This window comes from Hevea brasiliensis, chromosome 10, assembly GCF_030052815.1.
Source record: "Hevea brasiliensis isolate MT/VB/25A 57/8 chromosome 10, ASM3005281v1, whole genome shotgun sequence".
In the NCBI taxonomy this organism is placed as follows: domain Eukaryota; kingdom Viridiplantae; phylum Streptophyta; class Magnoliopsida; order Malpighiales; family Euphorbiaceae; genus Hevea; species Hevea brasiliensis.
Genome location: NC_079502.1, coordinates 4,072,780 through 4,087,887, shown reverse-complemented (window position 1 = coordinate 4,087,887; position 15,108 = coordinate 4,072,780). Strand labels below are relative to the sequence as shown.

At 23.8% G+C, this 15,108-nt stretch overlaps 1 protein-coding gene across 1 annotated transcript; it reads left to right on the top strand.

Moving 5' to 3' along the window:
- The first annotated feature begins 3,948 nt into the window (after positions 1-3,948).
- Positions 3,949-8,466, top strand: LOC110645904 (protein DETOXIFICATION 29-like). The gene is made up of 8 exons (XM_058128960.1): positions 3,949-4,417; positions 4,515-5,056; positions 6,366-6,452; positions 7,093-7,149; positions 7,391-7,629; positions 7,718-7,836; positions 8,018-8,104; positions 8,273-8,466. Exons 1-8 carry the CDS (start codon positions 4,061-4,063, stop codon positions 8,336-8,338), a joined length of 1,554 nt encoding a protein of 517 aa, XP_057984943.1. The 5' UTR covers positions 3,949-4,060; the 3' UTR covers positions 8,339-8,466.
- Positions 8,467-15,108: the final 6,642 nt, after the last annotated feature.

Sequence of the window (15,108 nt, the reverse complement as noted above, 5' to 3'; positions counted from 1 at the left end):
AAAATGTCATATTATTTCAAATACACTATTAAAATTAAAATTAAAATTTAAAAATTAATTTTCATATTTTATTAATGAATTCCATTAAAAATTATTATCAATTTATAATTATTACAAAAACATTAAATAATGAAATTTTTATAAATAAATTTCTTTAATGGAATTCCTCAAATATTTATCTAATCATTTATTTGATGATTCAATTTTTTTATTACAAAAAATAAAGAGATGGGGAACATAAAGATAGCTATTTAATATTAGATATATCCACTGCTGTTTATTTTGATGACCAATTAATTGAATATGTATATATATATATATATATATATATATATATATATATATATATATTAACACGCAAACATTACATTACCTAGGCTCAATATCTAAGGTGTTGCTTTTCATCGGTGTTCTTGAGTCTGAATTTTGTTAGAAATCGCCTTACTACTTTAGTTCATATCTCAAAATAAATTTGAAATTTAGATCTAGATATTTTAAACTCATTAAGCTCGGCTCTTTTAATTGTAGGCTATATCACCATCTTAACCATCAGAAGTATCGCTGATGAACTTAAAACACACACACAACTTGATCATCCTGAGACACAATAGCAACTTCCCAAGTACTTAAAACAATACATGATACAAACACCAAAAGGAATGATATATTTCAAAATTTTATAATAAATTATTATTATTATCATCATCATCGTCATCCTCACGGTGGTCTAATTTTTTTTTTTTTTTTCATCAAAAGTCAAGAAACTTTAGCTGGGAGTTTGATCTCTACTTCTCTTTCTCTTCTTCCATTTATGACAAATTGACAATAACTTATAGGGCGACAACCCGCAAGTGGCATCCAATCAATGATTGATTTTGAGTGTTGGCACCCAAAATTACTTTAAAAAAATATTATTTTAAATAATTCAATTTAAGCTGTAATTAAAATGAATTACCATCCAAAATTTAATCCTAAATCTTTTTTATATATATATAATACTTTAATCATAATCTGAATAATTCTGAGTCAAATAATTTCCCACCTCTATATGCCCAACATTCTAGAAAACAATGACACAAATTGCAAGATCAGTAGGGATGGTTGCCATTTCTCTGTATGTCATTTTGTGCTGCTTAGCGTTTTTCCTTTTCTCATGTTCTTGTTTTTGGAGTTCCTCTGACTCAAGTGGGTAATCTGTATTTAATTATTAAATATAATTAGATTATTAATATATTAATTTTTAATTTTTTAACTAATCTTAAAAAATCTATTTTAAATATTTGAACATATAATTTTAAAAAATATAATTTCATTGAAATTATTAAAATAAAATTATATTAAATTTAATTTTTAATATCTTTCAATTAAAAATTTTACTTTTTTCAAAAAAAAAATAGTGATTTTAAGATTTTTGTGTGGCTCATAAGAAATGACTGATCTCCTTCTGGAGTTTAGCTTTTTTTTTTTATTGTGTTTGTCCTTATAGTATTAATTTAATTTTGTCGTGAAGCAAAAATAATAGCAGAATGAGACGATGTTTTTTTTTTTCGGTGGACAGACAAGATGTTTAACATATACATATATATATATATATATATATATATATATATATATATATTTGTTTTTTCATTTATGATAGCGGCATAAATTATTTTATACACATTAAATATATATATAAATAAAAAAATCATTTTTAATCATTAATATATATATATATATATACACACACCTCAAATTTCAACTTAACAATAATTCTGCGTCCAACATAATCCATGAGTCATGATGGATAAATTCTATGATTCTTCATATGGAATGGACTTATTGATTAGGACAAAAAGAAAATTATAATTGATCTTTATCAAATGGTCAATAAAATGCTTATTATGTATTTGAATTGCATCATATATACTTTTAGATAAATTATTTTTTTGTCTCTAATTTTTTTTTTTTAATTTTTGTTTTGTTTTTTAGGTATTGATTTCTGTTTGGCTATATGTGATGAGATCATGATTGATCTTTTTGGTCATGGTAATGAGATTAATTATGATCGATTGGTTCCTTTCATATTATTGCTTCTGCTATGTTTCTAATTGTATTCATTATGTAATTTAAATCTTCAACACCTACCAATAAGAGGAAAGAAAAGGTTAATATTGATTAGTAAACTTGGATCGTTAAGATAATGGGAGTTGCGAGTTGGGCTGAAGAGGACTCAGATTCTTTGCCAACTTCTTTTGTTGGGTTACGTAACTATTGAATATATCTTTGCTATCTTTGAGAAGTAGATATCTTAAAAATTTATTGTGAAAATTAAAATATCTTTTTATTATTTAATCATTATACAAAATTGAATATAATCATATAAAATTATTTCAATTAAAAAAATAATATAATTGATTTTCTTTTATTTTTAAGGTGTAACTTTTATTTATCGATTCTCTTCTTTTTTAGTCTGTTAGTTGTCTTGTCTCTTTCTCACCGATTAAACGGTGATGAAGTTGAAAGTTCAAAGACTATTTTCAGGGTTTACTTTGTGTGAATCGTGGGCTTCTTGATTGAAGCTTCAGTGGTTGGTTTCAGGGGCTTCCCCCTGCTTAGGAGGCACATTAAGGGCTAATCTAGTATCGATCGTGTGGTGTTGGGTAATGCAGTATCAATCGTGTGGTGTTGGGTTTTGATCCCTTTAGGCTTTACAAGAGCGAGACATTTGAACACTGCCGACCTCTCTCGATTTGCCTGTTTTCCATGGTCCTTGCTCTTTGATCTTTGCACAAGTCTCCTTGCCCATATGTGTTGTAAAGTTATCTTAGTGTGTTGGGGTTCCTTTGGTGTTTGGAAGTGCTATTTTAGCTTGCATGTTTCCTTCTGATCGAGGAGTTCTTGTTTGTGTTGATCTGAGTGTTGGACGACTTTTCTATAGCAGCATTTCTATATCCCTCTACTAGTGGCAAAAGAGACGGTTCACTCTCTCTGGTTGCCACATCGTCGAATCCTTTACTCGATTGGCCTAGGGTTCATAGTGAAGCGAGGTTTTAGTTTGTCCTAATTTGGGACTTAGTCTGTATTGAATCTTGATATTGGAATTCTAAATCAACTTTCTTTGAATAGTAGGCTTTGGACCATATAATTTAGTTTTTATCAATGAAATATGCTTTTCCTCAATAAAAGAAAAAGGTGTTTATCTATTTTGATATTATAAATATTTATGTTAAAAAAAAATTACTTTCTAACCAATTACAAGTGTTGGGTGTATGGTAAAACTCACTGCATGTCTAAAAAAGATTATATCTCTGAAAAAGATATTATTAAAAGAAATAACTATAAATTTTAAAGAAATTAATTTTTTATAGACTGTAAAACACACATGCCCCGATACTCTAGTGAATAAAAAAAAAAAACTACTTCTTACTCAGAATCTATAATCCATTAATTATTACATGATATATCCAGCCTTCACTGAATAAGAAAATGTACACTCAATGTGAAAATTTAGAGTATGTTTGGGAAGGGAGGAAAGTAAGAGGGTAAGGAAAATGTGAGGAGAAAATAAATTTATTTTTCATTCTTTTGTTTAGATTGAGTAGAAAATAAAGAAGGAGGAAAAATATCAGAGGGAAAATAAAAATATTTTATCTTTTTCTCCTTTTTTTTTAAATGGGGAAGTAGGAAAAAAATATTTAAAAATATAAAAATATCCCTATACTTAATATTTTTTTTTAATTTAAGGATAAAATTATAATTTTACTATTCATTAAACAACTTTTCCTCTAATATTTTCATCTTTGAATTCAAATAAGAGGAAGAAAAATAATTTTTATTTTCATTCCTTACTTTCTCATTTTTATTTTCCTTCCCTCTTTTATTTTCCTTTCTCCCTTCCTAAACATAGTGTTAAGGGCTAAAAAGTTGCATTTTGCTAATAAAAAATCCAAGTGGAACCATATGGAATGGAGCCTTTATATTTGACTGGACTTCATGCAAATGCAATACTGAACCCATACTCAATTACTCATCATTCGTAGTCTCTCTAGGAAAAACTCATCTCTCCCCTGTCCTTGACATGGAAGATTCAAGAGAGCCACTTCTTTCTCCAAGAGACGACCAAAACCAAAACAATCCCCCTGATAAGGATCAAGACCAGCTACACTTACTTCCCAGATCAACCACAAACACTAGTTCCTTCGTCCCCGACGCCGATGACATCCCTCCTATCAACGGCATCCGTGATTTCTTCAGAGAATTCTACAGGGAGTCCAAGAAACTCTGGTACCTGGCCGGCCCTGCCATCTTCACCTCCATTTGTCAGTACTCCCTCGGCGCCATCACTCAAGTCTTTGCAGGCCAAGTTGGAACCCTCGAACTCGCCGCCGTCTCCGTTGAGAACTCTGTCATCGCCGGTTTTTCCTTCGGCGCCATGGTATGATATCATCATGACGTTATTTATTTACGTGTTCAATGGTTTTCACTTTCCATATATACGAGTAAGGATAAGTTTTTGGTTGATAATTAAACAGCTTGGAATGGGAAGCGCGCTTGAAACCCTATGTGGGCAAGCATTTGGAGCAAGGAAACTGGATATGCTTGGAATCTATTTGCAAAGATCATGGATCATTCTTGGCACTACATCCGCTCTTCTCTCCTTCCTATATATCTTCGCAGCTCAACTTTTGAAGTTGATTGGACAAATAGCAGCCATATCAAAAGCAGCAGGGATATTCTCCATCTGGATGATACCTCAGTTATTCGCTTATGCTTTAAACTTCCCCATGGCAAAATTCTTGCAGGCTCAAAGCAAGATCATGGTTATGGCCTTGATCGCTGCTGCAGCCTTGGTCTTACACACATTTTTCAGCTGGTTATTGATGCTGAAGTTGGGATGGGGTTTGGTTGGAGCTGCAATAGTATTAAATGCTTCTTGGTGGTTGATTGATTTAGCTCAGTTTTTGTATATTATCAGTGGAACTTGTGGACGAGCTTGGAATGGATTCTCATGGAAGGCCTTTCAAAACTTGTGGGGTTTTGTTCGGTTGTCCCTTGCATCTGCTGTTATGCTTTGGTAAGTTATCGTTTCCCAAATTTAATTGTTGTTTTATCAGGACATTGCATGTGTAAGCATCAAAATTTAACACGCAGTGGACTGGTTGTTGTTGAGTCCTTTAACTAAGATCCGTCGAGAAAAAAAAAAAACAGAACAATTACATCCGCATATAAGCTACACCATGTTGGCTTCTGGCGTGACTGGGATGTAGCAGGAAAAATTTTAGCTTAAACTAGTTTAGTATGAATTCAAACTATAAATATATATAAATTTCATTATATATATATTATATATTATGTTTAAAAATTAAATTTTGAACTAAATAAGTTATATATTTTTTAATTAAGATCAAATGAATCCATATTTAATAAAATATTTTTTATTTTTAAATAATAAGATATTAAATATAATAGTTTTAATTTAAATAATTTTTGTTCACCATGTTTGTGGATTTCTTTTTAAAAATTTTATTTTAGTTAAAACTAATAAATAAATTTTAATACTTAAAATTAGGAAAATATAATATTTTATTATTAAAAAATAATATTTTATTAGATATACACTTATTTAACCTTATTGGAAAGTACATAAACTTATTTGATCTAAAATTTAATTTTGAATTTATTTGACCCTCTATTAAAAGTATAAGAGCTTATTTAGACTTTTTTTTTTCTATTGCGTTCATAATAAATTTAATCAAGAATTTTTCATATAGTATAATTAAATAAGATATCTTTGATGTTGTAAAAGAGAGCTTTTAGGTAAATATAATTTACAGACTAAATCAATTAAATAAATTTATATCATACATGTTTATTTATAATTGTACAAATGTAAAAATTAATTAAGAGTTAAATTACATGTTTATATTATTAAAAATTAATTTTATAGCTTTATCCTGATAGAGCATATAAAACATGCAAACTCTTTTTCATGTTATTAGTACTTATACATTGGCACTATTAGCTATTGTTAATCAATTATGTTTGTTAGCTTAAATAAGTACTTACCAAATAATTAATGTGCTTAACTTTTAATTTATATATATATATATATATATATATATATATATATATATATAAATTAATATTTAAAGTTAATATTTATTTATTAATACTTATTTAATTAACAAACATAATTAATTAATAAATTACATGTTTTATATGCTCTATCAGGATAAAGCTATAAAATTAATTTTTAATAATATAAACATGTAATTTATTAATTAATTATGTTTGTTAGCTTAAATAAGTACTTACCAAATAATGTGCTTAACTTTATATATATATATATATATATAATTAAAATCTTTTATTTGTGGGTGCAGCTTGGAAATTTGGTATTTTATGGCATTAATACTCTTCGCTGGATACTTAAAGAACGCAGAGGTCTCGGTGGATGCGTTGTCCATATGGTCAGAATTTTATTTATTTATTTATTTTTATTTTTTTTATCCAATATCTATTTTTCTTAATATAATAACTTATATTATAATATAAAAAATATATAATTATAAATACCATAAAAAAAACTAATAATTCAAACAAAATAAATATTCTTCTTCATATATTTATAAATTATATAAATTATTATTATGTAAACTAATTAGTTGAAAGCCAATTAGCTCTCATTTACTGTCCAATTTTTAAAAAGTTGCTTAGATTTTGTTCGATGTTATATTGCTAAAATAATTATTAAAATTTTTTAAAAGTATTAATAAAAAATACTTAAAATTTTATTTTTTTCTAAAAAATATATATTTCTTTCTAGCTCTCAACGTCAATCCCAGCAGACTTTGAACTAAGATGAGAAAGACACAAATAGTAGCCACACGTTCTCTCTGCTCATTTAATTAACATTATTGGAGAGAACATCATCTGCCCATGGGGATGGACCATAATCCCAATACGATGTCATTTTCTGCATTTATTTGCTGTAAAAATGAAAACAATACATAGTTGTGGATATTAATGGAGTCTATTTTTGTTTTGCATTAATTATAAAGCAAGAAGATCTTAATGCATACAACGCACGCTTAAACTGTTGAATTGCAGCATGAACATTTTGGGCTGGACGCTCATGGTAGCTTTTGGAGTGAATGCTGCTGTAAGGTTTGTTACTTTATATAAACAGGATTTTTTCTTACATAAACTCGATCGATATAAGATATGTAGTAAAATTCAACTATTAGATACATAAGTTCTATGTATTTATATTTTGATTTCATGATAAATTAAGTCTATATAAGAATTTCCTATTCCATTCACCACATAAGCGAGAATTTTAATTAATATAAGCATGCAAAGAGCTAAGCTGGCTAGGCATTGCATTTTATGATGGATGATGATGCAGTGTGAGAGTATCAAATGAACTAGGCGCAGCTCATCCAAGAACAGCAAAATTTTCACTAGTGGTGGCTGTTATATCATCTTTTATGATTGGCGTCGTTCTCTCTCTCATTCTCATCCTCACAAGAACTAAGTATCCATCTTTGTTTTCCTCGGATTCTCAAGTCAAAGAACTTGTCAATGAGCTTACACCTCTGCTTGCTTTCTGCATCGTCATTAACAATATTCAACCTGTTCTCTCTGGTAATTAATTAATTTTCATGCAAATTACTGAAACTGGTTTTCTCTTTAATTTGCTTTTTGCATTTGTGCTTAATTATTGTTATCATAGGTGTGGCTATTGGAGCTGGATGGCAAGCCATTGTGGCATATCTGAACATAGCTTGTTACTATGTGTTTGGGATTCCTCTGGGTCTTATATTAGGCTACAAACTTGATATGGGTGTTCGTGTAAGTCTTTTCTCTCATTTCTTACTCTTTCTTTGAAAAAAAGATAAATTATAATTAAGTCTATGTCTTGAATAAGAGATTAGGGATCAGGAATTTAATTATAATTTACTTTTTGGAAAAATAAAAATGGCCTGGTTTATTATAATTCTAATAATAATTTTGCTGTTTTGGTGATTATTAGGGGATTTGGTATGGAATGATATCAGGGACTGTGGTACAGACTCTTGCCCTTTTCTTGATGATTTATAGAACAAACTGGAACAAAGAGGTAACTAATTTAACATTTGATAGAAGTATTTTAACATAGTATTTTTTTTTCTTCAGATATAGAATTTTCTCATTAGCTCTGTTAATTAATTAGTAGAAATATATATGCATACAACAGTGAATGAATTAAAAAGAAAATTACAGAGTTAAATTTTTGTGTGAAATGCAGGCTTCTATTGCTGAAGATAGGATAAAAAGATGGGGAGGACACAAAGATTCTGAAGGGTTTACATAGAAAAGAATAACAATGTCTTGAAAGTGATAAGGATTTTGCCAAAATTATGGTTCTCTGACTCCGAGGGAGTCGATAATGTCTCAGGACAAATCTCATCAGAAAGCTTTTTTATTTTCGTTTAGAAAAAAAGGTTTCAACGGATAATAATAAAAATAAATAGTTTAGAAATGTAAAATTAAATTGCCTTGTTCCAAGATACGCATATTGAATGCAAAGCTCTAGTGTGTTATATATATATATATATATATATATATATATATATATATATATATATATATATATGAATTTTTAAATTGAAAATTTATTGATATATTATAAAAATATCTCAAATTAAAATATATAGAGTTTAATCATAATTATTTTTTTTATTAATTAAAAATTTTCAATGCAAAACGAAATTTAGATATAAAAAAAATATATAAATATGTATATTTATTTGCACTTTAAATTTATTTCGAAGTTTAAACATATAAATCTTGAGTGATTTGTGACATATTTCATGCAAGAATTGTATAAAATTATAAACTAGAATGAAAGAGGAAACAACACAGAAAAAGCTTATTTAATTAATTGGAAAAGTTTTATATTTAAATTATAAATATATAAAATTTATGCATTTAATAAATAAATTTTATTATATTTTTTATTTTTTAAATTTATAATAAATTTAATATATATAAGAAAAATCTTAATTATTATAATATTTTGTCTGTGAGATCTCATTCAAGGTTATAATTAATTAAGCTCATATCATATTAATTAAATTAACTACTATAATGTCCATGCTATGTATAGGTAATTTATAATTTTTATTTTTATTTATATTTTAAATAAGATAAATTATTATTATTAAATTAATTTTAAATTAAAATTTCTCTTTTATTTAATTTAATTTAATAAATTTTTATTCATTATAATAATAAATTTTAATTAATTTATAATATAATTAATTAAAATGCCTATTTAATTTTTTTTATACATATATTAATAATAATTTTCATGATTATTTCGTTTAAAATGTAATAAAAATACTTTATTCAAAAAATATTTAAATTTTATGAAATTTTTATATTTTATTTTATAATTTATATAAATCAATATTTATTTTTTATAAATTACCAAAAATACATTAAATTAATGAGAAAATAATATTATTTTAAAAATATATAAATATAATATTTTTTGTTATTAATATAATAAAAAATTAAATTACTAATAATAAATTAAATTATTTAATTTTAATAATAATAAAAATATATAACATTATTATTAATTAAAATAACATTCTATAAATTCTTTTTTATTAATCTAATATATTTTTTATAAAATAATTCTTTGACAAAAATATTATCACTTTACATAAATTTATAATATAAAATAAATATATTTCATATTAAATTATCATCATTTTCTATTAATATAATAAATATTAAAACTACATATTATTTTTTAAAAAACAGATTTTATAATTTTAATATTATAACTTTAATTGGTTTTAATCATCTTTATTTATAACTAAATTTTTAATATAATTATATTTACAATTTATTTTTAAAATTTTACTTTTATATAAAAATATAGTTGAGAGATAATTTATGTTTAAAAGTATAAATATTTAATTAAAATTTAAAATAATTCTATTAAAAATTAATGATAATAAAATATGAAAAATCAAAATATTAATTATCATTATATTTGATATATAATTATAATGAAATAAAATATTCAAAAGTTTAAGAAATATTAAATAAAAAATTTATAAAAAAATTAATAATTAAATAAATATTAATTAAATATATTTAAATAAATAAATTTTGAGAATAATAACTAATAACTTTTGAAAGAAATAAGAAAAAAGAGTGTAAATAAAAAAAATTAGAGTATTTAAGTGAAATGAAAATTTCTTATGTGTATTAAATGCATTATATGACATACTATATATAGATAAATAAATAAAAGTCATTTAAATAAAAAAAATAAATTTATAATTAAATATTATTTAATTAAAAAAGATAACAAACATTCAAATTCAATTTTTATAATCTTAAAATATTTCCTATTTACTTGACTGTTTCAATTAAATTGTCATAAGTTAGCTATAATGATAATAATAATAAGCATTAACTAATATTAGAAAAGTGAACTAAAAAGAATATTAAATTATTAATATAAAAAATAATACATACTAATTATAAATAAGTCAAATCTCTATATTTTATTTTTATAACTTTTTATGTAAACTACATTTTTTGTCTCTTAAATTTTTTAATAAAAATTTCACAATAAAATATTAGAAAATATAATAATATAATAAAAATATTTATTAAATATATGAAATAATTTAAGGTTGATTAAATTATATAATAGTTGATTATGATATTACAAATTAATGGTCAATTCTCTTTAAACTAATGACTATTAATGACCTTTATTATTATTATTATTATTATTATTATTATTATTATTATTATTATTATAGAGAGTAACATGTAGTAAATAATGTTTTTCCATAAATAAATTTATAAAAAAAAGAATATAAATAAATTTAAATAGTACATTTAATCATAAAATGTTTTAATTTTTTAAAAATTAAAATTTAAAGAAAACAATAATTTAAATCATAATGTTAATGAAGTATTGTAAATAACAACGGTAATTAAAAGAAAAATAAAAAATTGAATAAAAATTAGTAAAAAGAAAAATATTTATCATTGATTATAAGATCATAAATTAATAGTCTATTTTCTTTAAATTAATGACTATCAGTCGCCTATTATTATTATTATTAAGAGAAACATGTGATAAATAATATTTTTATATAAATGAATTTATAAAAAAATTAATATAAATAAATTTTAAATATTACATTTAATCATAACAGGTATTAATTTTTTAAAAATTAAATTTTAAAGAAAATAATAATTTAAATCACAAATGTTAAAGTACTACAGTAAATAATAATGATAATTAAAAGAGAAATAAAAAAAAATTAAATAATAATTAATATTTATAAAATAATATAAATAATTTTTAAATATTTTATTTAATTATAAAAGGTCTTAATTTTTAAAAATTAAATTAAAAAAATTTAAATAATAAATATTAATGTAGTATTATAAATAATAATAATAATAATTAAAATAAAATAAAAAAGGCTTATGGCTATCAATGAGTTTTATTATTATTATTATTATTATTATTATTATTATTATTATTATTATTATCTTTTAAATTATTTTTTATTTTAAATTATGATTATTATTATTATAAACAGTAACATGTGACAAATAATAATTTTTTTTATAAATAAATTTATAAAAAAATAATATAAATATTTTTTAAATCTTACCTGTATTAATTTTTTAAAAATAAAATTTAAATAATAATAATAATTTAAATCATAAATATTAAGATATTATTATAAATAATAATAATTAAAATAGAAATAAAAAATTAAATAATAATTGGTATTTATAAAATAATATAAATAATTTTTAAATATTGTATTTAATTATAAAAATTTTAATTTTTTAAAATTAAATTTAAAAAAAATAATAATTTGAATCATAAATGTTAAAGTAATATGATAAATAATAATAATTAAAAAAAATAAAAAAATTAAATAATAATTAACATAAATAAAAATATTTATAAAAGATGTTACGTGATAAATTTAAGAAAAAAACATATATAATTTTTTATGATGTACTTTTTGAATATATATATATATATATATATATATATATATATATATATATATATATATATATATAATCTCTCCCATTTGCTCATTATTATGCTTGAAGCCATATGCAATTAAAGAAGAAGATGACAAGATTGAGTGTACAGAGTAAAAAAATTAAATAATAATAATGTCCCATATTGCTTTAGCATAAAATATTTATATTAAATATAAAATTTAAGTAAATTTTTTTATTTGAGTTAATTTTTAAGATAGAGTTAACCCTCAAATATATTTATCTATAAATTTTATATTTCAAATATTTATATCTAAATGTAAGAAATATATTTTTTCACATTAATTTTCAAAACAATTGAGAAAATAAAAATAGGATCAATTAAGCTCACTGAATTTATCAAATTTTTATAAATTCTATAAATAAATTATGAAAATTTCATTACACATTATTAATGATCCCAACAGAAATTAATAACAAAATATAATAATTCATTTAATTTTTAATTAAATAATTATATAAAAGTTGATGTACCTTCAATAAACACGGATTAAAAAGATTTTCCCTATATATTTATGTGAAATTTTAAGTCAACTAAAAAAAAGAAAATGAAAAATTTTCTTAATTAATATTATTTTTCAAGAAAGACTTAATTATTTTAATGCTATATTTTGTTTTATTTTCCCCAATCTCATCTCTTTATTTTATTATTATTTTTTTAATCTTTATCAATTAATTTTATCTTTTTTTATATTATTATAAAAAAACACAATATAATTATTTTAAATATGAATTTTATGCTTTTATAAAAAATTCATCAAGCCATTATTGTAGTCATAGGTTTATAACTTTAAGAGGCTACTAGTTATTTTAATAAGATGAATATTAAAGTGATTTTAGCAAGATTAAATTCAAATGATTTATTTTCATTTATTATTTTACATAATTATTTTTTTTTATTTTTTGCTCTATTTTTATTACATATAAAAAATTAGCATGTATTATTATTTTTTTAATCATAAAAAAGATGACCCCACGATATTTTTACTATGATAGGATTACCATTTCCAAGAAAAAAAAAATGTAAGAAGCTCATGTCACAAACAAGAAATTCTCGATGCAAACGAAAAATAAATTAATCAATAGAGAATTGAGATAATTTAATATAGCATGCGCGGAAGCTATATAAAATAAGTTGATAATTTACCATTTAACGCAACCCAATTGATAAGAAAATAGAGAATATCATTATATATTTTTACATTTGCAGCAACAACTATTTTTACTTGTCACTTCTGCATAAAGACCCTAAGATGATCGAACATAAAGACGTAGCAAAATTTACCTGTCCTAACTGGAACCAATAAGTGGAACGACAACCATCTCTTCCTGGGATATCTTGAGCTTGGGTGCTTGCAAAATATAGAGAAGATCTGCAGCTTGGCGTCGGATATTGAGATTGGGCTCTTGCTTTTCCAATTGCTGGTAAAGAGCAATGCAGTTTGTGATCGAAATATAGTAAAGTGTGCCCAGAAGATGTCGTTCTTGGTCATCAGAAATCCAATCTCAAAGTGGGCCTTGGAATGATTAGTGCGGCTTCAAGAAACTCAATGGCTCAGGGATACATGCCCTTTGTTAGTCAATGAAATGAAGACAACACTTTTTTTCAAAGACGATCAATTTTGGATGGATAAAGAAGGAACCTGTTGACCCGTGTAGCTCAAAATGAGCATTGATTTTGATGATAACAAAACTCAAATAGAATCTATCTAACTCAATTTTAAGTGATGTGTAGATTCTTTCTCTTATTCATGAAGAATCTTTGAGGTTACATCAAAGGAAGAAGAGCACTAAAAGGCATCTCAAGATGAATCAAAGTTGAGAAAGAATAAGATTATGAAAGTTAAAACTCAAAGTAAAGGTATGAAAGTCATAGAGTTAGAAATTGAGTCTTAGGACCTATGTAAAAAGAATAGATTTAGTGTAAAATGAATAGATGAAAGTTTTAGTCAAATGGAGCTCAAAATTAATTTTTCTTTCAATTACTTTATAAAATTTTCTCTCATCATGTCCTTGGATATTGCTATTGGAATATATATTTTTTTAAGGTCTAAAGTAGATTTTTAATATTACAATTGGAAACAGGCATCTGGTAAATTAGTTTGCTAACTTGTTTGCTAAAATATTAGTTTGTTAATGTGTTTGCTAAAATATTAGTTTGCTAACTAATTTACTACTGTCGTAAAAAATTTCATTAGTTTGCTAAATGATTAGAGTTGCTCAACTTCATACAAAATACAAAATAACGGTTATTTTGCCTAGAACAGAATGTATAACGTTCTAAAAAGGTTTCAAACAGTTTAAAATGATTTGGGACTATAAATACACATTCTTTACTTCATTTTACATTTTGATGAAAGCTTACAATTGCGCTCCAATCTTGATTTTTTATTTATTGCTTTCATTCAAGAGTTTTAAAGTGTTTGAGCTATCATTGGCAAATTAACTCATCTCTTTTTTATAGTTTGATTTATATTGAGTGAGAGTGAGTGTTAAAACATTAAATTGCATTTAAGAGAGGTTGTACAAGCACCTATTGAAGCTTGAGAGTGTGAGTGCTCGATATAGCACTTGTCAAGGGTTCAAGCTACCTTGGTAAAAGCTTGGTGTTGAAAAAGTTGTAAAGAGTTTTTGGTCTCTTACCTTTAAAAGAGCAAATAGTAGAGAAAATACTCAAAGAGGGTTCTTTGAGAGAGTAGATGTAGACTAGTTAAGCCGAACTACTATAAAAATCATTGTGTTTGATTTCTCTAACCTTAATCTCTTTACTTTTGTGTAATTTAATTTCTATGCATGATATTGAATGTTGATTGAATAGATTAAGTTGATATACTTGAAGATATATTGAGTAGGTTAAGAAATTAGTTGAATATCTTATGATGCATGTTATGTCAAAAATTACTATAAATATTGATTGAAGCTTGAATTGCAATTTAGGGACACATTATTGAAAACACATATCACTTTCACTATATATAAAGGAGCACCTAGTTGAACAAAGCCACAATTTTT